The 22,247-nt window shown below is 41.9% G+C and overlaps 1 protein-coding gene across 7 annotated transcripts in view; it reads right to left on the bottom strand.

Moving 5' to 3' along the window:
* Positions 1 to 1,278: 1,278 nt before the first annotated feature.
* Positions 1,279 to 22,247, bottom strand: part of LOC122339380 (caskin-2) — a 45,990-nt gene continuing 25,021 nt past the window's right edge. For 2 of the 7 annotated variants that reach the window (XM_043233937.1, XM_043233938.1), the window contains exons 4-22: positions 18,263 to 18,360; positions 17,517 to 17,662; positions 16,084 to 16,179; positions 14,139 to 14,269; positions 12,201 to 12,309; positions 11,772 to 11,880; positions 10,244 to 10,338; positions 9,552 to 9,669; positions 9,113 to 9,298; positions 7,696 to 7,773; positions 7,144 to 7,277; positions 6,882 to 6,945; positions 6,601 to 6,695; positions 6,166 to 6,276; positions 5,980 to 6,081; positions 5,759 to 5,897; positions 3,721 to 5,361; positions 3,025 to 3,274; positions 1,279 to 2,902 (exon numbers count right to left, since the gene is read on the bottom strand). In XM_043233937.1, coding sequence (XP_043089872.1) covers positions 2,806 to 2,902; positions 3,025 to 3,274; positions 3,721 to 5,361; positions 5,759 to 5,897; positions 5,980 to 6,081; positions 6,166 to 6,276; positions 6,601 to 6,695; positions 6,882 to 6,945; positions 7,144 to 7,277; positions 7,696 to 7,773; positions 9,113 to 9,298; positions 9,552 to 9,669; positions 10,244 to 10,338; positions 11,772 to 11,880; positions 12,201 to 12,309; positions 14,139 to 14,269; positions 16,084 to 16,179; positions 17,517 to 17,662; positions 18,263 to 18,360 — 3,799 coding nt within the window. In that variant the 3' untranslated portion in view covers positions 1,279 to 2,805. The remainder of the gene's footprint in view (positions 2,903 to 3,024; positions 3,275 to 3,720; positions 5,362 to 5,758; positions 5,898 to 5,979; positions 6,082 to 6,165; positions 6,277 to 6,600; positions 6,696 to 6,881; positions 6,946 to 7,143; positions 7,278 to 7,695; positions 7,774 to 9,112; positions 9,299 to 9,551; positions 9,670 to 10,243; positions 10,339 to 11,771; positions 11,881 to 12,200; positions 12,310 to 14,138; positions 14,270 to 16,083; positions 16,180 to 17,516; positions 17,663 to 18,262; positions 18,361 to 22,247) is intronic. The other 5 variants (XM_043233939.1, XM_043233941.1, XM_043233940.1 and 2 more) reach the window with 5 other exon arrangements.

Genomic DNA, 22,247 nt, shown 5'->3' with positions numbered 1-22,247 from the left:
CAAAAATTTGTTTAAATGAGAGTATGAATTTTAAAAACGTTTCGTTTCACATTTATGCTGAGGACATTCTTATATTAAAACAGTTCAGTCACTACAGCAGACCCAACCACCAACGCTTTCTTCATCTCTTTTCTCTTTGTATCTTCTGTTGAGCTTCTTCAAACATCCTGTTATTGTAATAGCTTCCTCCATTGTCCTGGATCATTCTGTCGATCTTCTCCAGCAGCTCTGTGACTTGAGAGCGGTTCCTCGTGTCTTTATTGTTGAACGCGTGCTATCTTCCGCCGCACTCGCCCATCAGCCTCCTCAGATCCGGGCTCATTGATCTATACTGCTGCAGAGATCCAGCTAGTAGTTTACGGCATCTTCTCCAAAGTTCTTGTTAATCTGTTTCACTGTGTTCATCTCCTCCGCGGCGAACCTCACATCCAGATCGATGAGCAGCAGGAACGCATGAGGACCAGGAACAGCCAGCTCAACACACCGCTCCAAGGGTGTCTTCATCTCTTCTCTAGTGATCTGAGGCATTAAGCACAACTTAACTGAAATCCCTTCAGGATTTTGTTTTTACCGATTACTGAATTGTCATTCAACTCCACTTCTCCTTCCATCCTGATGATCTGACGACAGCTGCTCACGTCTCAGCTTGTCTGACAGACATTTCTTGCTGGATGAAGGGCCATCACATTCAACTCAACCTTGCCCGGGACAGAAGTGCCTGTGGTTCCAGCAAACCCATCCTTTCATCGCAATTTTGCCCTCCAGCTAGGCTCATCTTCAAAAGCGGACAAGACCATGGAGTTGTGATTTTTAATAAGCAGACAGAAAACATTTCTGAAAAACCGGTGACTGTTTACTTTCTGAATAAAGTGGCGACCAGGAGCTCCTTGCTTTCTTGTCGGGAGAGGGGCATTAATTCACATGTCCTATTTTACCTTGTATCCTGAGTAGGGTCCAAACACCTTATTAAATTTAATAACGGATCAACAGATGAAAAGCAACTTTCTCCAAAGAGGCAAAACGTACAGACTGCAGCTTTAAGATGCACACCAGTAATGTTTTTTTTTTTATTAGGTATGTTTATAAAAATTACTCTGATGTCTAAATGACTCTTTTATTTGAAGTATGGCTTAATTTTGTCTTAGGCTAAGCCCTCTCCGTAACACCAGACCTTCATGTTTAAGGTTAAAGTACTAATTTAAGTACTAGGGACAAATAAGACAGAAGAGGTTTCTCTATTGCATCGCACTATGTAATGTAATGATAAAACAGACAAAATAGCTAAATTCATTTAATAGAAAATGTTAACAAATTAGAACGAAGAGGGGCTTGATACCGAACAATCATATCAGTGTGTTATATTACCTAATTTAAAACATCACTAATATATAGTATTCACATAATCAAAAGCCTGTTCATACCAAGAATGATAACTACAGTATAATGACTTCTTTTCCTGACATCCACTTTAGTGGACGATAACGTACTGTTTACTGTAAGTGCGCATTGCAGAGAACAATTAGTTATTATTAAAACTTTATAGTTAAAGTTATTGTCCTTGGCGTGAATGGGCCTTAACTGCAGTTCTAAAATTGCTTAATGTTAAAACAGCCTTAGTTAAACAAATGTCATCGATTTACATTTCAGCTCACTGGGAGACAGAACCTGAAAGAAACAGCTATTTAAACATATGGCACATAAGAACAGTACGGATATATTCCACATTAGATACATTATCAAATTATGTGCAAAGGGGAAATGCCACTGGGTTAAATTTCATTAGTTTAGCTGCAAGTCTGTTAGCGTTAATCCAACATTTGAATAAAAATATACATATACTTTGGTACAACAAACAGGTTTGCTTCCCAATCAAATATACCTTTAGTGTACAATATACATATTTTTGATAAAGTTTAAATACTATTTGGACTAATAAAAGTTTAAAGACTTCAAAAATAGTTTGTGGTAAGTCAAACCTGAATCTCTCGCTGTACATCGGTGCTGCTCTAGTCACATAAGGCAGTGTTGCTGTTTTCATTTCAACATGTTCCCTTTAAAACCACGCTTTCATACAAAAAAACAGTCAGTCGTGTATTTTAACATGCAAATCTGCAATGTCATTAAGAAAAAATATGGTACAAGCACCAGACCTCCCAACGGCTGTTTATCTGCTGAAATGAATGTCACAAACTACTTCTTTCAAAATGCTTTGTTAAAGAAACCGTTCACTAAAAAAGACGAAAATTCTGTTATCACTGATTACGCTTTAACAGCTGGTCACTATAACTACTGCTGTATGAAAAAGAGCTGTGTGAAACGTATCCACAATGTCTCGCTTTAGCAAATGATGACAGAATTGTCACTTTTTGGGTGAACTAGCCCAATAATCTTTCTAGAAATGTTTTGAATCAGTGTAGCGTTTTGAAATGTATATTGCTTTAGGAATGATTCTCCTAAGTGCATTTCTTTTATGTGGGTCCATCATGTAAAGTTCATTGGGGTCACGCTTGGACAAGTCCACAGTTCATCCCCAAAACACACTGACAAGAAAACATATATGCTGGTTGATTAGACACTGGAATAAGAATAAACAAACAAACAAATACAGATACATCTAGACTGACATTAGTCAGAAGACTGGTCCATAAATGTGGTCCATGTAAATCAATGGCAGTTTCCACTTTTGTTTTCAAGAGTTCAACTCTGTTTTCCACCTGAATTGTAAGGCAGAGGAAACCATGCTGTTATACACAGATCTCTACCCTCCTGTTTTTGGGCCATCAAAAAAAACTTCCATGAGAATCTTTAATCCAGCATAGCATCTAGCTGATCCGCCAGGTCATCGAACATGTTCCCGATGTCGTCCAAAATGTTCCCTGCAGACTTGACTACGTGAGAAACACTAAAAGACAAACAACAGGTTTAATTAGAAGCGATACATTAGTGACAACATGACATTTAAAGGATACATCCTGAAAATCCCTCAAAAAAAGGAAATCATTTCTTTGGTGGAGAGTGTCTCACCCCACGTTGTTGTTCTCCAGAGTTAGTTTTCTCTCTACAGCCTTCAGTGCTTCTTCCAGGGATGAGCTGGTCTTCTCAAGCCTCTGATGCTTCAGTGTTGACCCTTGATCCCCTTCTGTCAGAGCCTGGAGGCTTCCTGATATCGCACTCTGACCCGTGATGTCTGGAGAGGGGGAGTATGGGACAGGAGACTGAGGTGCTGCAAAGGCAACACTCTGTACAACACTCAGTGTCACGCTGGAGGCCACAGCTGCAATTAGAACAAGAATCTCAGATGAATATAAAAGGATGAAAAAAATTTTATAAATCCACTGCTTGTACTGTAACTTACTAGCAAAATGCTGCAACCATTTGATTTACTGCAATACATGCAATTTGCCGAAGTATAGAATGTATTAATCAGAGCAGTATTTGTCTAAGACCAAAAAAATGCAATAAGACTACTGATGATAAAACGGTGAAATAACAGTGTATCAAAATATGTGATAAAAATATGATTTTAATTATCATCATCAATCATCATCACGTTTGAGTTTAAGACAAAGGAAGCAGTTTGGGTCCCTTTAATTTATTAAGGCAAAATGGTTACTAATGACTTTGTAGTAATGCTTAAGGAAACACTTAAATAATTAAGGGGAACTTAGCCCACCACCTTTAGGCAGTCTTGGGTTCGATATGTGTATTTGTAGACTGTACCTGTTAAAGGAGCAGGATCTGGTTTGGAGGCGTGCCGTGTTGAATTTAGGGGACTGGGAGGTTTGGGAGCAAGAGGCGGAGGTGCTTTCACTGGTTTGGCTGGAAGCTCCACGCATGGCAGGCTCATATCCGTTTCACTGATGCGGAGTTTCACCATGTCCTGAGTCTCTAAAACTGATGTGCCATCTGGGCTGCCTTCAGACGCTGTGTTTGACTGCTCTTTCTCTTTTGGCTTCTGCCGTCTCTTTACTGTGTCTGACTCTTTGAGGTTGAACTCTGGAACTTCAGGAGTTTTGGCCGGTTTGGTCTTCTCTGGCGACTCAGAAGTGGTCTCCGCCTTGAGAGGCCCGCCAACTTTAGGCCTCTGTTTGATAGTGAGGTTGCCTTCCTCCGCAAAGGGTATACACTCACTGGAGCTGTTTTGAGGTGATGAAGAGGTCTCAAGCCCTGAATCCTTTGTCCCATCATCTTCTTCCGAATCAGACTTCGTCGCTCTATCAGTATCTGCTTTGATGGACACTGGGGTGGATTCGTTCTGACTCAGCGGTCTGCGCCTGGACCCTTCATTGGCACTGGAAACAGCAGTAGGGGTTTCCTGAAGGAGCTCCACTGTAGGCACAGGTAGGACTGTTTCTAATGCAGCTGCGATGCTCTTTACTGTCCCAGGCTTGCCATTCTCAACTCCTCCAGAAGGTGGTGCTGGAGTGTCAGAGACAGTTTCGACACTAGTGCTGCTGCTGCTGACGGAGCTGAGGCGTTTAGGAGGTGGAGGAGGAGGCCCTTTACGCCGAGCCCTGATGGCGAAAGAGTGGCTTCGGCCGACGGACTGCTCGGGTGCGGACTGAAGACGTGCCAGCTGGCCACGGGTAGGCTTGCGGCTCAGTGTGGCATATGAAGGCATGGCCATACTGGCCAGCTGAGCTGCTTCATCATCATCGTCCTCATCTGGTTCCCCGTCCGACAAAGCATACCGGGACAGACTCTGTGTGCGCTTCTTGGTCATGCTCGGAGAGTGACGGTCAAGCGTGGCACTGTTATATTGTGAACGTGGATAATTGAGGGTTTTATGAATGGGAGAGCCCTGTGTAGAGCTCAGTTTGGGTTTTGCAGGCACTACGGGGTATTTAAAGCCTGCGGACGCACTGAACGGCAGCTGCTGTGGTTGCTGAGGACGTGGGACCTGGTCGCGGCCTTCTGGAATGTTGCGCTCTTTAGCAGGACTGCTGTCCGGGCTTGTTAAGCTCTCTTGGGAGCGGCTATAAGGGGTTGCAGCCGAAGTGGAGGAGGGCGTGCTGGGGGGCTCCTGAGAGCGGCCGGAGCCTCGAGAGCGTGTGTCAATGCTCTCCTGACTGGAGGACATACCTACTGCATTCTTGATGGCCAGTCCATCCTGGCAACCACTGTAGTGGGAGGACATGGCGCTCTGTAGCTCAGTACTCAGCTCACTGTCTTGGAAAGTCGTCATCTTGGGTGTGTGGGGCGAGGGGAGGTCACCGCTCTCAGGAGGCGGCTCGATGGTGACCAAGTCCAGGGCTGCAGGGGTTTTGCGTCGCAGTGTGCCCTGCCCTGATTCTGCCTGCAGAAGAGCCTTATGAATATCACACAACTTCTTCACCGCAAGCATCATTTTCTTCTGATGGCCTGTCAGAGACACACACACACACACACCGTCTTAACACTTACTGTACATGTCATGCAAGAATTTAACAAAACAGGATATATTTCACAGGATATATAGAAAATGTACACCATGTCCTAGCAATGGACAGCAATAGACCACAGTATGATACAATACGAAGGGTCAGGGTATATTTGATGCTGAATGTACAATCATTTGGAAAAGGAATTTAGACCAGTCAGATTTATCTGTTACCCAGAATCTGCTGAAACTGGCCTCTTACTATCTGGATGTTACAATAACAAGAACAAACAACATTTTAAAAATTTCCATTTATTCACAGTTTTTCTTTGATTTTAGGTGACCCTATGACTACAACCATCGCAGTGTACTAGAATTCAGTGTTTGGTTTAAACTCACCTAGTTTGGTGATGCCAATCTCCTGCAAGTCTTCCCATGTGAGATCTCGAACAATGTTTATCGAGTCATAGCCGTTCTCTGAGAGTTTCTTATGATACTGTGGCAGACCTATGGCGCTCAGCCACTCCCCGAGATCCTGCTAAGAGATGAGTTTTTAATTGTGAGTGAACTGAACACAACTGAACATTAACATGTGCAGTCTATAGCTTGAAGTGACTTACTGGTATGTACTCTGGGAGCCATTCTGGAATGCTGAGGTTGCCGATCTCAAGAGAAATCTTCTTACGGTGGCCTGGTTTAGTCACACCAATAGCTGTGAGATCCTAAAAAAAGGGGTATAATATTTCAACATTAACTCTATCTGCAGCAACAACAATGAGTAGCACAAACTGGCGCTCTGATCGTACCTCTGGAGTCATTCTGCTGATGGTAGGTACGTCATAGCCAGCGTTGAGAAAATTTGCAGTGTAGTGCTCCAACTGAAACTCACTAAGCCACTGATAGATGGCCTCAGCGTCCTGACAATGATAAAATATATAAAGACATAAGACATGACGGGTCAAACAGATTGCAGGACTGCTGTTGTATGACACTTTTTCTTTTTAAAAACTTGGCTTCACTATTTGTAGTATGTTTTCTTTTATATGATATATTTTGTATAATCTCATTTTCAAGCTTAAGTATACTTGTGTACTAATAGTATAATGGTGTGGTATAATTATATAATCAACATTATTTTTATGAAGTTTTAATACAACGTATAACACCAGTAGAAAATGAATTTGCCATATCTTAATAGGATCAGGTCTATGAAAGTCTGAACTGTAATAGCGTTTTCCGACCTTGCCCTCCAGCAGCTGTTGAGGACGCACAAACTGTTGAGAGAAACCCTGCTCTCCTGGCCTCTGTGTGGGTAGCACAGGTCTGCGAGAGACTCCTTCAAAACAACAACATTTTAAACTGATGTATGAAGTCTGTTATAACTCAAGTTCACACAGCTGTCCTATCAGAGGAACTTGGATTATCTAGTGCAGTAACGTTCACACATTTTACGTGTCCAGATACTGTCACCATAAGCTTTATACCTATACAAACAGTAAATATGGCACAGGTAACTCTTTACCTGTGGATGTGTCCGGAAGTTTGTTGTGATCTGGCTGTAGTAGATCCACAACAGAAGGCGTTGCCTGTTTAAAATGAAATAAGTCAGAAGAAAACCTACAAATAACACCTCAGTTCACATAGGAACGACAAATGACAAAAGCAGGAATTTAAGGCACTGTTGTACATCACAATTAAAAAAAAATCTACTACAGAAACTTTTTTTTTTCTCTGGTGTTTCTAACAAAGCATCATGCTTGTGACTGAACACAGCGAATAGTTACCTTGCTAGTGTCAGGGCTGGTGGTGTGTTGCTGTGGTCCATTGGGGGCGCTGTTGCTTTCTGTGCTTTGGCCACTGCCTGCACTGCGGGTGCTGCCCACGCTGCCAGTGCTGCCCACACTGTTCCTGTCCCCAGCTGCGAGAGAGATAGAGGCGTTAGTCCGGTGGGCCAATGCAATGATAACACGTCCGCGATTATGCCATCACAGCAGCCGTCTGCACTGCCATGCCAGTGTGCCACCCCACAGCAGTGAGGACACTGTACCCACTGTGCCAAGAGGCTGGGTTTCTACTCAAGCAGCAGGCAGGATGGGGTGGGGGTAGCAGGGCGAAGCCACAGGCATGTGGTGATGGGGTTTACAGACGACAGGACACAACCTACAGTACGTTCTGCTACGGGAGCGAGAGGGTACGCTGACATCTGGAGACAGACACACCAACTGGGTCTGTGTGGCGTCCGATCAGAGGGACTGTCTGCAGCAGGGAGGGGGTGGCAGCCAGTAAGGGGCGCAGGGGAGGAGCGTTTCAAAGGAGGGGAATGCAGCGATTCTTACCAGCGCAGGAGTTCCGCAAAACCCACACGTCCTCCATGCTGGGGGTCATGTACTGGGACAGACTGCTGGGAAGCCCACCTAGCGGACACAAACACTTTTTTGGGCCACTGGCCTCAGTCTTGTGGGCGGATAATATCAGGGTGTGTGCATCCCAAATCAGGGGCTTCAGATGAATGTGTGTCAATGCATGGTGTTTATATGCAAAGAGAGTGTTTCTATTATATCTGTCGCACAGAAGAACCATGAGCCTACCCAGGGTCCATAATTAACCGTTTGCCCCAACTGGCAATGAATAATAATAATAATTCTTTTGGTTTGCATCTAGCAAATAAGTACTTAATATATAACAGCAATTCCACATTTTATTTAAAATTATTTTTTTTTAAACTAATCTACTATAGTTATATAAGATTTTGGTCCAACTGCTGACCTCTATTAAAAGCCATGGATCTGATGAGCTATGAGTATAAACATTTAAAGCTGCACTAGAATGGCAAACTCAAAACTGGGTCCAATCGTGTTTAACAAGCCTACTGGTTTTATTTATGTTATGTGTTGGAGGCTTGCATCATTCGCTAGTGCATGCTTACATTTTGCGCATTGCAAACACAAAATAAATTCTGGCTGCTAAATAAATAAGCCTACAAATCTAAAAAAAAAAATCCTTAAAGGGTTAGTTCACCCCAAAATGAAAATTCTTTCATTAATTTCTCACCCTCATCTCGCTCCAAACCCTTAGACCTTCGCTCATCTTCGGAACACAAATTAGGATATTCTTGACAAAGTTCTCTGACCGATAATAGACAGCAATGCAACTGAAAAGTTCCCGGTTCCACAAGCACAGCAAGGACATTCGTAAAACAGTCCATATGACATCAGTGTCTCAACATCAATTTTGCAAAGCTATGAGAATACTTTGTGCACAAAGAAAACCAAAAATAATGACTTTATTCAACAATTCTCTTGACCCTGAGTTACTGTCTTCACTTTGGAGAGTATCACAACCCCTAAATGTACTTTAACCAAAGTGTAATCAATGATAACGCGGATATGTTCAAGAACGTGCATTCCCTCCCACTTCCAGAAAAGTGATGTAGGTTCTAGGGGGAAAGCACCCTCAATAAATAGCACCCTCACTTAAAGCTGCTTTAATGGCATTTCATTGCAGATTTGGCAACTCTCCCATGCTTTATGGTTTACACTCTGGAGATCGGTTTTTATTTCAAAGCGTTTCTGCAGCGGTAAGCGATATAGCCAATCACAATCATACCTGTTGATCCGAGCTCAATGCATTTAAAAGCCATTTTAAAGCCAAGTGGAAACAGTATGAGTCTCAGCTGACCATTTGTGTTTAGAACACCTGAAAATATCTCAGTGTGTTTTTAGCGTTTTTAGAGATGGGACCGAGTTGGTATACCTGGGTTGGAGCTTAGACCGTTGGCGTGTGGGAGGACCAGGTGTGGGTTAGTGGTGTACAGAGTATAGGAGTCATCAGTGTGAGGGGTCCCGCCCCCGCTCAGACTCAAGCTGGGACTGAGGGCGGACCTGGAGAGCAGCTGCTGCCTATGGGTGGGCAGAGAGGCGTGTCGTGACAGGGTGCCCCCTACAGGACAACACACACATGACAGGAGCAGAGGGTTAATGCAAGCGGATGGAGGTTAGAGATGAACATTTATTACATGGGAAGCAGCGGGATGGAAGAAAGAGACACGTCTAGGTTACATCGGTCAGCATGTTACTGATTTAGTCAAGGTAACAATGTTATTTGCAGGGTTAATGGCTGTAATGAAATCTATAAAGCGACCACGGGCTGTGAAGCTTTGGTCAGCCTACTACTATTAAAGTTATTATCGTACCTGAGCGTCGGCTGATGACCTCGACTATGGAGGGAGGGAAGTAGCCGATTCGGTCGGTCCCCCTCTGGGTGTCATGAATGTGGCCCTTCCAGCGTCCGTCCACGTGCTGCTCTATCACCTGCCAATCACAACAACCAGAACACACTGAAGTCACTGTGATCTCATCCGTACTGCAAATGCAACCCGCTCGCTTTTTAATCCAGCCGTTTCTCATCCTTGACAACCAGTCAAAACAGAGGAGGAGGTCGGGAGTTCAGAGACAATGCATGATCCGAAAGCTTTTGAAAGTTAGATAACATAACCCCAGCCGCCCACCCTAAACAAACACGCATAAAGCATATAATAGCCGCAGGCAAGAAAACAAAACAACAGAGATCGCTCAGCTCATGAAATTCATCTCGAAACCATCAAGTTGCACTGTATTATTCACTTCCCACAACTTCCTGTGCTGTGTGAAAATGTATTGGTTTGAGTTCACAAATAAACACTTGCGAGTTTGTCTTTAGCGTCATCAAGAACCAAGGCGATGGACAGAAAGAACTTGTGGAAGGGGAAAGAGAGAAAAGTCTGGCCTCGGTTCAAGTGAAACTGCTTCTGAATAGACTGGCTGGGAGCACAGGGGTTTGGTATAGCGCTTAAGAGAAGTGCACACACTCACACAAGAGGTTTAAAGAAGTGTAAGCAGGCCGTACCGTGATGACGTCACCGGCCCGTATGGTGAGGGCCGTGGGGTCGTGAAGATTCCAGAAGTCTTTCAGAGCTCTGACCTGAAGAACTCCTGTAGCTTCTGAAAATACACACACATATCACCACATGGATAAATCAAAACCAGAAATTCACACCGTTCAGAGAGTTTAGATACTGGACGATACCACCTGCTGTACACATACTGTACATACAATACATTGCTAAATCTCGTGAAATTGTCCAGCTCAAAATCAATAGGATTATGCACACATACTTGTTTCCAGGTTTTATGGGGACTCTCTATAGGAGTAATGGCTTTTATACTGTACAAACTGTATCTTCTATCTATTATGGAGGAAAAAGCTATATATACACTGTAATTGGTATAGTGCTTGGTTTTCTTAAGTACATTTCCCCATATTTTTATTCACGAGAATTAGTTGGAGAAATGTTATAAAAAATGCAAACGCAAATAATGTAATAGACAAGTTGTTTCTAAAAATAGTTCAGTGAGGCCATCTGAAGCTCTCAGCGTGTCATTTCTGTGATTTTGTTCCAGTCGAAGGAATGTGCTGACACACGGACACACGAATCAATAATTAACTCTCTCCGAGTCCGTCAGAGGTTTAGAGAAGCGCTGTGGCCCACATACACACACAGAAGGGCCTGTCTGTGCTCATTATGATAAGAGCTCTTGTTAACTGCATGAGTTCAAAGACGACACAAACAGAACAGAGTGTCTCGTATCAACAATCACTTCAAATATTTATTTATATCCACCCGACAGCCATGAATGCTGCAGATGTTACAGAATGCATGAAGATCACACATGAAATGTGTCACACTGACTATGTGTGTATATATATATATATGGTATAGTGTGTTTTCAAAGACTGAGAGCTTTTAGTGTGGGCTAAATCTCTTTGTCTTTTGGTTTGGGTTTTGTGAGAGTAAAGTTGACAAAGCAATGTACACAAACCCAAGCAAGCCCATGCATCACCTGGTGGATTTTGTGTGAACCACAGTTTAAATTAGGAATCAAGTATAACACAGTTAAAACAGCGAGTCTTAACGGCCACATTTATAAAGGGAGTTAGTGAACAGAGAGTTAAATGATTGTGATTATTATAACTTCATCCTGATACACACGTTCACACGTGACGTCTGTACTTGTGGGCGGGGCCCCGTCTTATGTTTCATAGGAGGGCCCCACAGATTTGTGGTATGCATCTGCACACAGGAGATGTCTTTTGTCTCTTTCATGCGCTCAAAACTAGCCAGAGAAAGCAGCAGGTTATATAATCCTGAGTTTAAACAGCTGCTTACTAAAAGACAGCTTAAATGTCTCCTATAACCATTTACAAAGCAAAGACGGGCCAACACACAAACTTCAGCAAGTACGCACTCTCATATACTGCGTATGAGCAGTGTGAGCACAAACACACTCCACGCACACGCTGCTGCAGTTCACAAGCTTAAGGAGATAAAATAGAGTCAGTACAGTCTTAAAATAAACATCGGATTGCATCATACCTCGTAAGAGCTGCTTGATGTCTTTGCTGGCGTGGCATGCGGTGAATTGGTTGACGATGTCTAGGGCTGTTTGATTGTAAGTGTTACGGATATTGACATCAATCCCATTCTGCCATCGTGAGAAACAAACATTAAGATGGGTAAAGATGCCGTCCAACAGCAGAAGCACTTTTGGTGTGTAAAAAATCAAATCGCTAATGTATCTTGATTTCTCCTCAAATGATTCCGGATTCGCTCCACAGAAATACAGCGGACGTAAACATATTAGTTACGTTGATTCTCAAAAAGAAGCATATGACAGGATGCTACAATGAACTGAAAATTCAACTGCACGACGCTTGATTCAAACGTTAAATTAAAAGTGGCTTGATGTCAGAATGGTCAGTGACCCCTGTAGTAGAGACAGATCTGAAAAACAGATGAACTTACGTCCAGGAGTAGCCGCACTACCTCTGTCTTCCCATAGAGGGCGGCTTCATGGAGCGCTGTGCCAGCTTTAGTGGTTCTGTTGATGTCAATACCTGCTTTCAGAAGAAGCCTGCAGACAGAGAGAGATGGAAACTCAGTGAATGGACTAGCAATGGTACACTACTACTCCACAGAGAGGAGACAACATCCTTTTTAGCATTCTGTGTTATATTTACATACTGAAGGGCCTGTACACACAGACTTGTGGAATTCACACACACACACACACACACATCAGGGGGAATCAAGAGACGCTCATCTGTCGAAATGCAGGATGGAATTTCAGTGCTTCGCTAGGAATGCTAGGCATTAGGATGGGATCTGTTAGTGTGACAGCCGTAGCAAATACACACACACACACAGACGTGTCATTATACTGAAAACTAAAAATGAACCACACTGCACAAATGTCATATGTAAAAATTACTCCAGATTCTATTTTACTTTTTGGAATTGTGCCATTATTTTCATAATCAAGCACATTCTCTTTCACTCCTTTTTTTGGTAATTATTTCTTTTTAATTGCAGTATATGTACTTCGATACAATGTTTAAATTAGCAGAACGGAAATTCAATATAATATTGCCACGATTATTAGAAAAAATATATACTTCATTTAAATATTTCATAAATATTTTTTACCATGCAAATTGAGAACGTCGATGTTGGTATCGTGTAGGATTGGGGATGTAGAATAAAGCATTGCTATTGCTTAATTAGCATTAATAAATGGCTAATATTGTAGTAATACGCATGCTAATAAGCAACTACTAGATGTAACCGCATTACAAAGTGTTAACATTATGATTTACCAAAGCATAATTTGCTATGACATAAAAAGTCATACATACAACACAGAAGTTTGACTTTTTTTAATTTCATCATTATGGTTTACCAAATATTTCTCCTTCTTAAGTGGCAACTTAAAAAGTTGTTCTGATACAGGAAGGGCCATGTCCTTGTAATAAGAGTGATGAGTCACAGCAGCGTTTAATCCACTCAGAAATGCACTCTTCCCAGACATCCTCACATATTTAGGGAGTCTGGGACGCTCCTCTCCCTCAGGATGATCATGTGGGGGAACGTGAGTCAGAGAGAACACACTGTCTGCTGGCACCAGAACTTTCCCAGTCTAGTCCTCTGCTGTGCTGCTGGGATGACGCAGCGGGTGTGTTGTATGTCAAGCAAAAAACCTACTCACTATATTCAAAATATATGTCTTATCATTCAGAGAGTATTGCAGCTGTGGTTAAGGTGTCATCTGACTAGCTTTTTCTGAAATATAAACCAGAGTGTCCGACCTACTTCCAAACGATTGTCCCAGAGAGGTTACAGATTATGATCTCGTGGTTATTTGACATAAACAGAAGTGCGTAGTAAAGCACGTAGCAAAGTGTCATACAAGAGTATAATGAAGAATGTTGTGAAGCGTGACGTGTTCTAAAGCATGATTTATGCGCACTGTAAACATCACAAAGTGTTGAGAAGTGTCATGCATGTATGCTATGAAGATTGGAATAAGTGTGCCGTAAAGCAAGGCAATAATGCAAGGCATTATTGTTCAGTCAAATACACCAGGGACAGTATGAGTTGCTAACAAGCAGTTCTGCAACTCGGTGCATCAATACAGAATTCAATCCATGTGTGTTCACAGATGTGCACACTAATTTTAAATGTGGGTCAGCCAATCACAATGTATTATAAGAGTCATTTTTACACTATATCAGCAGTGTTCCTGTACTAACAGCTGTGGAAAACACCTTAACTGGAGAATCAAACGAAGTGTAAACACAGCAGAGCTAAGACACATATACCCTCCAGAGAGAAAGGACAGCCCGGCACAGCTGAGACTGATGCCTACAGATGTGCTCCACACACGAGACGTTTCCAAGAGCTCACCGGATGACGTCCTTGTGTCCGTTGCGAGCGGCGAGATGCAGGGGAGTGTTACAGTTCGAGTCTGACCCGTCTTTCCGATCTCCCTCTAACAGAGATACAACCATATTGCTGTTCAGCAACAGCTGAGCCACCTACAAAAGAGAAAGAGACCATTGGCGTATTTTGCAGAATACATGCTACGCGACTAAACACTTGTCATGTACAGTTTTAATTCAAAACGTATAGACAGAAAAGACCAAGATGAGAAGATGCGAAAATACAGAGGGCTCTTGGGAAGGTAAGTGTTGGATCACAGGCCTCACAGGTGAGGATGAGGTCATGCTAATGTGTCTGAGGGACCATTAACTCCCAAAAACATCTGGTCCACAAACACTAATGGTGTGCGTCCACTGAAGCAGAGTCGGTGGAGCCGAGTAGACGAGTCATTTCATTTTCTACAGTTTGGATTCAGGCAGGAGTCAGACTTGCACTGGGAATTGTGGGATAGAGTGGAGTGAAGTAGAGCAAACGGCGAGAGCAGCAGCTGTATGAAAAAAGGAAAAATGTTGCACAGCAGCCAACCGTTGAGCGACGGGCCAAGGTTGTGACGTCTGCCACCATTTCTGATGGGTTTTTTTTAAACGAACAAGACAAGATACATAAAAACATGTTAAATGATGACTCTATTGACTGATGGTAGATCACACTGAAGAAGCCTCACTGCTGAGCATTTCAAAGGCACACCCAAAGCAGGCAGTACCGAGAGGATTTCTTGCACGTCAGCACACACGTAGGGCGAGAAAGATATTACCCAGTTGCTTTAGCCGCACCCTGATACCTCAATACAGCAGCTGATTAAATGCCACACACACATACATACACACACACACACACACACTGCCATTAAAGTAGCACCTCGAAAAAGGCCTAAATACACAGCTGAAGTGAAATCACACACCACTGCCCAATGTGTGTGTGAAAACATGTAAAACAAAGCTGTTACTGAAATCTGAGCTCTTATTCACCCGGCACATGAATGACACACAAAGACAGACAGGAAAACAAATCACAGTCAGGGCAGAAAGACAGACGAGGAAAATAACTGTATGGCGTACGTACGGGTGTCTCTGTGCACTGTGCTTGCAATCTCAAAAAAATGGTCAAGAAAGTGGTAAAAAATGTTCCCAAAATGAAAAAATCTACATTTTTAGGTCAATTAAAAAAAAATATATATATTTTTTTGCATCTATCTGTCTATTTATCCATCTATCTATAATAAGTCCTGGCATGAGACACTAAATGGCGCAGTCCATATGGAATAATGACATCATTATCACATAGCACAGCTGATTGGTTCTCTCTTCTATGGGTAGCCAATGAGCTCGCTGCTCAACAATGCAAAGTAGCAGTGCACTTCAGAGACCCTCCACCATCCCCAGCTCCACCTGTATAGACCTGCTACGGGGTGATTCATTTATGCTATATGGGGGTTATTTTCATGCATTTTATATGTTCAACAGCAATATTCCCTACATGCTCGCAGCAGCCTGTTGTGGATGTATCGGCAGAAGCAAGTCTAGGTACTACTCTAGGTACTTTTCCCCCAAGATCAAATACATTACCATGCAAATCATTCCACTAGTTGTCATGACAGAACTATATATTTTAATTATATATTATATATTTAATTATAATTTATTATTTAAACTGTAAAGTATAAATTTAGGAATTCAGTAACAGATGTTAAATGATATGAAATACAAGAGACTATAACTGAGGTGAAATGTGACCTAGACCTGCTCTTGTCAGTTGTTTTGTGAGATTCACCCACACATCAGATGCAATTTATGAGATCACTGTAACCATAGTGACAGTGATGTAAGGAATGACATCTTGCATGAAGAATGAGCACAGACACACCAGTACTGAAACACTGATAAGTCTCTACGGAGATGAGCTCACTGACCTTCACTCGGCCGAACTCACAGGCCAGATCCAGAGGAGTCTTCTTAGCCTTGTTTAAAATGCACGGGTTCGACTGGTGCTGCAACAACATCTCAGACTGATAAAAAGAGAGGGAAAGAAATATAAGAATGAAAACTAGTTTGTTCACATGTGACATGACACAGAAAATAATAATGAAATCAGGCAGAATATCTCTGATCCATTACTAATAAACACAAGGCTCTAGGGTCACTTGCTGATGTAGCAATGCAAATATCATATTTCTTTGCATTTCAGTGAGGTGATGTCAGTTGATTCACAGGTGCTGTATCCAACAACACTGTTTTTCAAACATGGATGGACTGGACAGTTTTCCTGGTGCATTTTTGGGAACAAATTCTTGAAAAAACAACTTTCAGAAGAAAAATATTGTCAGGCACATTTCGTTCCAAACCTGTAAAAGCTTCACCTTGTCCTCATAACACAATTTATAACACAATAATAACACAAATAACACAGATATTTTTAGATGAAAACCAGCAGGCTTGTGACTGTCTCATTCACTGCCGAGTAATGAACACTGTCAAGGTCCAGAAAAGTATGAAAGACAGAATACTCCATCTGCCACCAGTGATCCAGCCGTAATATTATGAAGCTACGAGAATATTTTTTGTAAAAGAAAGAAAATCCAGAGTATCCACTGAACACAAACTGCATAAGCTGTTCTGTGTCAGCCGTGACATACAGTACAAGTTTCCCTTCAAATGAAAGTGTAAATAAACAAAGAAAATGTATCTGTGTGGTGCGGCTGACAAAGATACGCTGTTTGCCTTCGCTTTCAGTGGATATTTTCCAAAACGGTGCTCTGCTGACGCAGAGGAGATGAATTGTTGAATAAAGTCATTATTTTTATTGTCTTGCTGTACAAAAAGTATTCTTGTAGCTTCCTGATGTTATGGTTGAACCAGTGATGACAGATGGAGTATTCAGACGATGTCTTTCATACTTTTCTGGGCCTTGACGATTTGATTTACTTGGCAGTCAATAGGACAGTCACAAGCATCCAAAATATTTCATCTAAAAATATCTTAAATTGTGTTCCAAAGACGAACAAAGCTTTTATGGGTTTGGAACCACATGGGGGTAAGTAATCAACGATAGAATTTTCATTTAGGCTTGGAGTAACCCTTTAGGTGAAAGTGGTAAACTGCTATGCTCAGTGTGACATTTTTGTTCACAGCAATATGTTTTGAAGCATCTGGGTGTGGTCTAATGCAGTGGTTCATATTTTGCACATTTTGCATGTCTCTTTTGTCTGACACACCCATTTCAGCTCTTAGAGTCTCTACAATGAGCTATAGTTGAATCAGGTGTGTTTAATTAAGGAGACATGCAAAATCTACAGTGTTTTGGGGTGGGGGTTGCTTGGGAACTACTGATCTAAGGGTTACGCACCACTTCAAAGTGTCCGTACTGAGCAGCCAGGTGCAGTGGAATCTGCCCGTCGTGAGACGCATTGTTAACGGCGGCTCCTGATCTCAGCAGCATGAGCACTGAGTCAGCTTTACCCTGCCATGCTGCGTAATGCAGCGGCCGCATGCCTGCAGAGCAAATCATACGGAATTAAATCTCTGACACACAGTTATGTAAGCTCTGTACAAGACCGGACAAAATGTAAGAATTGGCTTTGAACAAATGAGTTAGAATGCAAATGAATGTCATCTAATGTTTGAAGAAATACTCTATATGTTGGGTATTTTAAAACTTTTAAATTGATATTATTCTGTAGTGTATCCTATGCTACCTCAATTCCACTGTCCTACACAATGGCAATAATGTGGTAAAAGTATGTACATGTCTATACTGCAAATCTCCGTTTATATGGTAGATTCTTAATCAGAGTATTGTCTTAATTGTGATAAAACAAACAGACTGACTTCTACAGTACGAAAAAAAACTGTCAACTGTTTGGTTACCAATGTTCAAAAATGTCATCTTTTGTGTTCAAAAGAAAAAAGAAATTACATTTTTGGGGATGCTATCCCTTTAACAGATTTCTGATTGGCCCTGGTGTGTAAAGGTCAAGAGAATGAAAGGCTTAGGTCTTCTATCATTAATATGGATTAATATGCAAGTAAATCACAACACAATGATATTTTTACTCAATGTGTTGCTGCAGCTAATACAGAGGCAGTTCTAACCATTGCTATCCTTGATGTCCACAACAGCCTGAGCTTCCAGCAGCAGAGAGAGCATCTCTGTAGTGCCTGTGAGAGCAGCATGATGCAATGCTGAAAACCTGAGAGGAGGAAAAAGAAAAGAAAACTTTAAACAGATGGAGAGAACAGTAGAAAAATCTACTTTTGACATCTAAAGAACAATACTGATGCAGTCTACAGCCAAATAATAAAGAAGCCACTCAGTAACTTTTATCAGCTTATTTTGATACCAGAGCACAGCTACATTTTCATTATTCCCCACTCGAGGCCATGTGTGGTCATAAAGAGAATGGAAAAATAAAAAATCCAGTACATGTGAGATTGCCAACAAACCAATGTCTTGTAAAAGTGCCTCGTATTGCTCAAGCTGTGGCACAATTAGAGACTAAACTTTGAAATTTACAAGGCTTCATGAGGCGAAAAAAAAAGGAAGGAGGGCGATAAGGGGGATATATAGTCATTTCAGTACAAGCTCAGGCAACAAAAAACAGTGTCCTCTGGGCACAGACAACCTCGTATGATCTGATGTTTACAGAAGTATGACAAATGAAAATGCTACTTGTCTGGGGTGGATGTATTATGTTAGGACATGCCGAAATCAAAGTAAGACCTGTCTTCAAGCACACCTCTCAAATGCTTTAGACGTCGCAGATGTAAATGTCCTTCCAGAATATTGTCTTGATAAAGTCCTCAATGTCAGCCATTAGCAAAGACATATCACTTTTAGAAGGGGAAGCTGTCACCAGTGGCCCAATAAAGAATGAACCTAGTTGCACTGCGGAGCTTTTGGAATGAACCGTGAACCAGCAACTGAGTAGCCTACTATAATTAAGCAATGAGACCATTTCATCAGGGTGCATAAAATCATCCCATTCTTAAACTCTGCTGCAAAGCCTTGCTATCAGTTGCCTTTATTTAGGGATGATATTTAGGGATGCAAAGGGGTACATTTTTGGTAAATGTATGGAACATTTTAATAAATAAATAAACCGAAGAGTTTCCAAAATTACCAGATATTTTCCACCTCTTTGCAACCCTTTGCCCAGACTTTGGGTCTGATCTGCAAACTGGAAAGGTCAATGCAAAAATCAGAGCACATGCAAATTTGAGATGGTCAGAGTTGACAAGCTTCATAGAAAATTGTATAGTGTATAATAGCCACAGTCTCAGATTTTATTTTAGCTTCAGACTATGATTCCATTCAGTCAGAGAAACTTGTTTGATATATTCAGCCAGGCTTTCAACATTCCACCAGAACCTCGTAAAGCACGATTTTGGAGCCCTTAGGAAGTTTCAGCTTACTGAGGTTTGGTTACTTTGCCATTGGGGATGTTCCCCAATGGCATTGGGGATGCCTGCCTTCTTAGCAAAGATTATATGCAATGTTGCTTTAGAAATCGTCCAAATGGCAGCATCTTAAAAAGAAATGAAGTCAAGCTGCCAGTTTTTGGAAAAAGACACTTTGTCCGGAGTAGCTACAATGTCTCAAATAGCTGCCTACCTTGGCAGCTCACAAGTTTTTGGAAGTCTAGGCCAAGAATCAAATCTTACATTTCTACATGTCTGCAGCATCAGTCTGGAAGCTTTGCTTATTTGTGGAATTTAACCCACAGCATGCCTGACTCATCTTATCAGGAATCATGGAGGGCTATGTTATGCGGTTTGTTTTGCAGTGCAGGTATTTTGGCTCAGCAGAGTGAGAGGCTTTTTACTCAATCCATATGGAGTAAGCCAAAGGAGCTGTTCATTTCCTGAACCCATGGCCTCAGACTGGCTTCTCAGAACTGATTGCTGTGACTATTAGATGTGAAATGGGACAGCATAGACAAGTAGAGCGGAAATAGATCAGACTGAATAAATATGATGGATCAAGTTGATTATTTTCATGAACAGCTTACGGCAAACACTTTGTCGATTTAGAACTCTGCAGACTTCAAACCCTCATAATCACAAGCTGGTGTCAAACTTTCACATTGTGCTGATTCACACAGGACACAAATTTTGCCATGCTTGGCAGAAACGCTCTGATGTAAATCATCTTGACACGTAAGTGTCTTCACTGTGGACGTTCTCGACACTTATGAGAAATGGCATGACAGCTGTGAAGGTCTGAAAATGAATAATTCATTCTAAGGTTTAAGTAGAGGATTAAAGGGGGCAGTGTGGCACAGTGGTTACATTTTAGAACTAAAAAACAGAAGTTGGTCGATTCAATCCCTGCAAGGTCCTTTGCTCCAAAGAGACAACCTCTGTACAGAGTTCTATATTAGGAATTTGCATTAAAGTTCCAGAAAAAAATTCCACTGGTCTTAGCAGTTTGCCAGTAAAAAGATCCTATTAAAGTACAATTAATTAAACTCAATTACTATACAAAAACCTCCAGAGTCTGAGAACATTCCATGGCACTACAACAAGAGGGCAGGTTAAGGCAAGAAATTGAGAATACCAGAGGCTCCATGGCACAAAGCAATAGGCATAACATCACTTTTTTACAACTCTCCAGAATCTAGCAACATCAGCCTCACAACTGGGACATTTCTGCATGAGGAGGGGAAGACAGTCAGTTTGTGCTCTATCTGTGTTATGAGCAGGCCCGCACAGGACTTGTGCCCACACAACTCAATTTTCTGCAGAATTGAAACCCCCATCATGGGGGTCCTTGGATAACAAGCATTTATTTGATAAAGCACTTTTATATCCACTCTACTGTACACAGATATCATCCAAATTAGAGTTCATGAAAAGTGCATATTCAGTGTGGGTCAGGTTTCGGATAGGTGGCACAATCCCTGCTCTGTGCCGTCTTTCTTTGTAGCTCTACCTGACCTGCTGATGGCTGGACCTGGGAGCCCTGCGAGGGAATGCAGATGCTGAAAGAGCTCTCTATCTCATGTGAACTGAAGAATGTGCTATTCTCTTTAAACACTTCTACACATGCTTCCATCAGCTTTCTAGGAAAAACTGGGAGCTGTGAAGAAAGTCAGGTTGTTCCAGTGACAGCTAATTATTCTTATCCCTAAACTGGACATGAAGTGAACTCCACTTCACCAGGGAACTGTTCACACTATCATACCCAGAAAAAAATTTGATTGATGATTGCAAGGTTATATACTAGGGCTGTACAATTAATTGATTCGGTTATGTTTTAATTGAACAGCTTGTGTCAGCTTTGCGTCAAGCTGCACTGGCCAGACAGGACGAGTGTGAGTACCGCCATTTAGCCTTGGGCCATCCTTATTGTTGAACCTACAATAAACATTTTAGGTATGTACAGATACACCCTAAGGCTGTTTTATAACCGCTGTAAACATATCCAGCAATAATTAAGTGTCATTAAGCCTTAATTGCCGTCCTTAGTACTTAAAAGTGTTCACTTTTACAATGAAACTTGTTCAGTTAATTGGAATACTATCATGTTCTTCATCAGCTACACAAGTTGGCTGCATTTGGCCATCACACCAGACAAAAACACAGTTTTGCACCCCAGGAAATATCAAGAGTGGGTCAGACAGTCCAGTGGCTGCCCGCAGCGATATTGAGCAGTTGTTGATTTACCCACAAACACACAATTCGGAAAAAGTTCCCAGAACTCAGCGAGGGTCTTGTGTTACAAGCCCTGTCCATTTTTGCCTTCATTTCTCGGGATGTCAGGATGGATTTGATGCGTCCTGGCAGCGCTGCCCTCGGTGGACAAAGGACAGGGCTCCAAAGAGTCCCTCTCACACCGGCCTTGCCATTCATTCACACACATTCCAGGACGTTTGCCATGGAAACGCCCCCCATACAAATCCCAACAGTTCCCCAGAAAGTCAAAGGCGGCTCAAATACTAATTTGTCTCACAGACAAGCAAAACCTTTGACGCTACACCACTATTATTTGCTAAACCCCAAACCCCACATTTAATTTTTTTCTCCTTTACTAACAGACCTGGACGTGCAGAAGCATTAAAAAACTTTCACAATCAAA

Source organism: Puntigrus tetrazona, chromosome 3 (assembly GCF_018831695.1).
Source record: "Puntigrus tetrazona isolate hp1 chromosome 3, ASM1883169v1, whole genome shotgun sequence".
NCBI classification, from domain to species: Eukaryota; Metazoa; Chordata; class Actinopteri; order Cypriniformes; family Cyprinidae; genus Puntigrus; species Puntigrus tetrazona.
The sequence above is the reverse complement of the archived record's forward strand: the minus strand, read 5'-3'. Positions and strand labels throughout refer to the sequence as shown.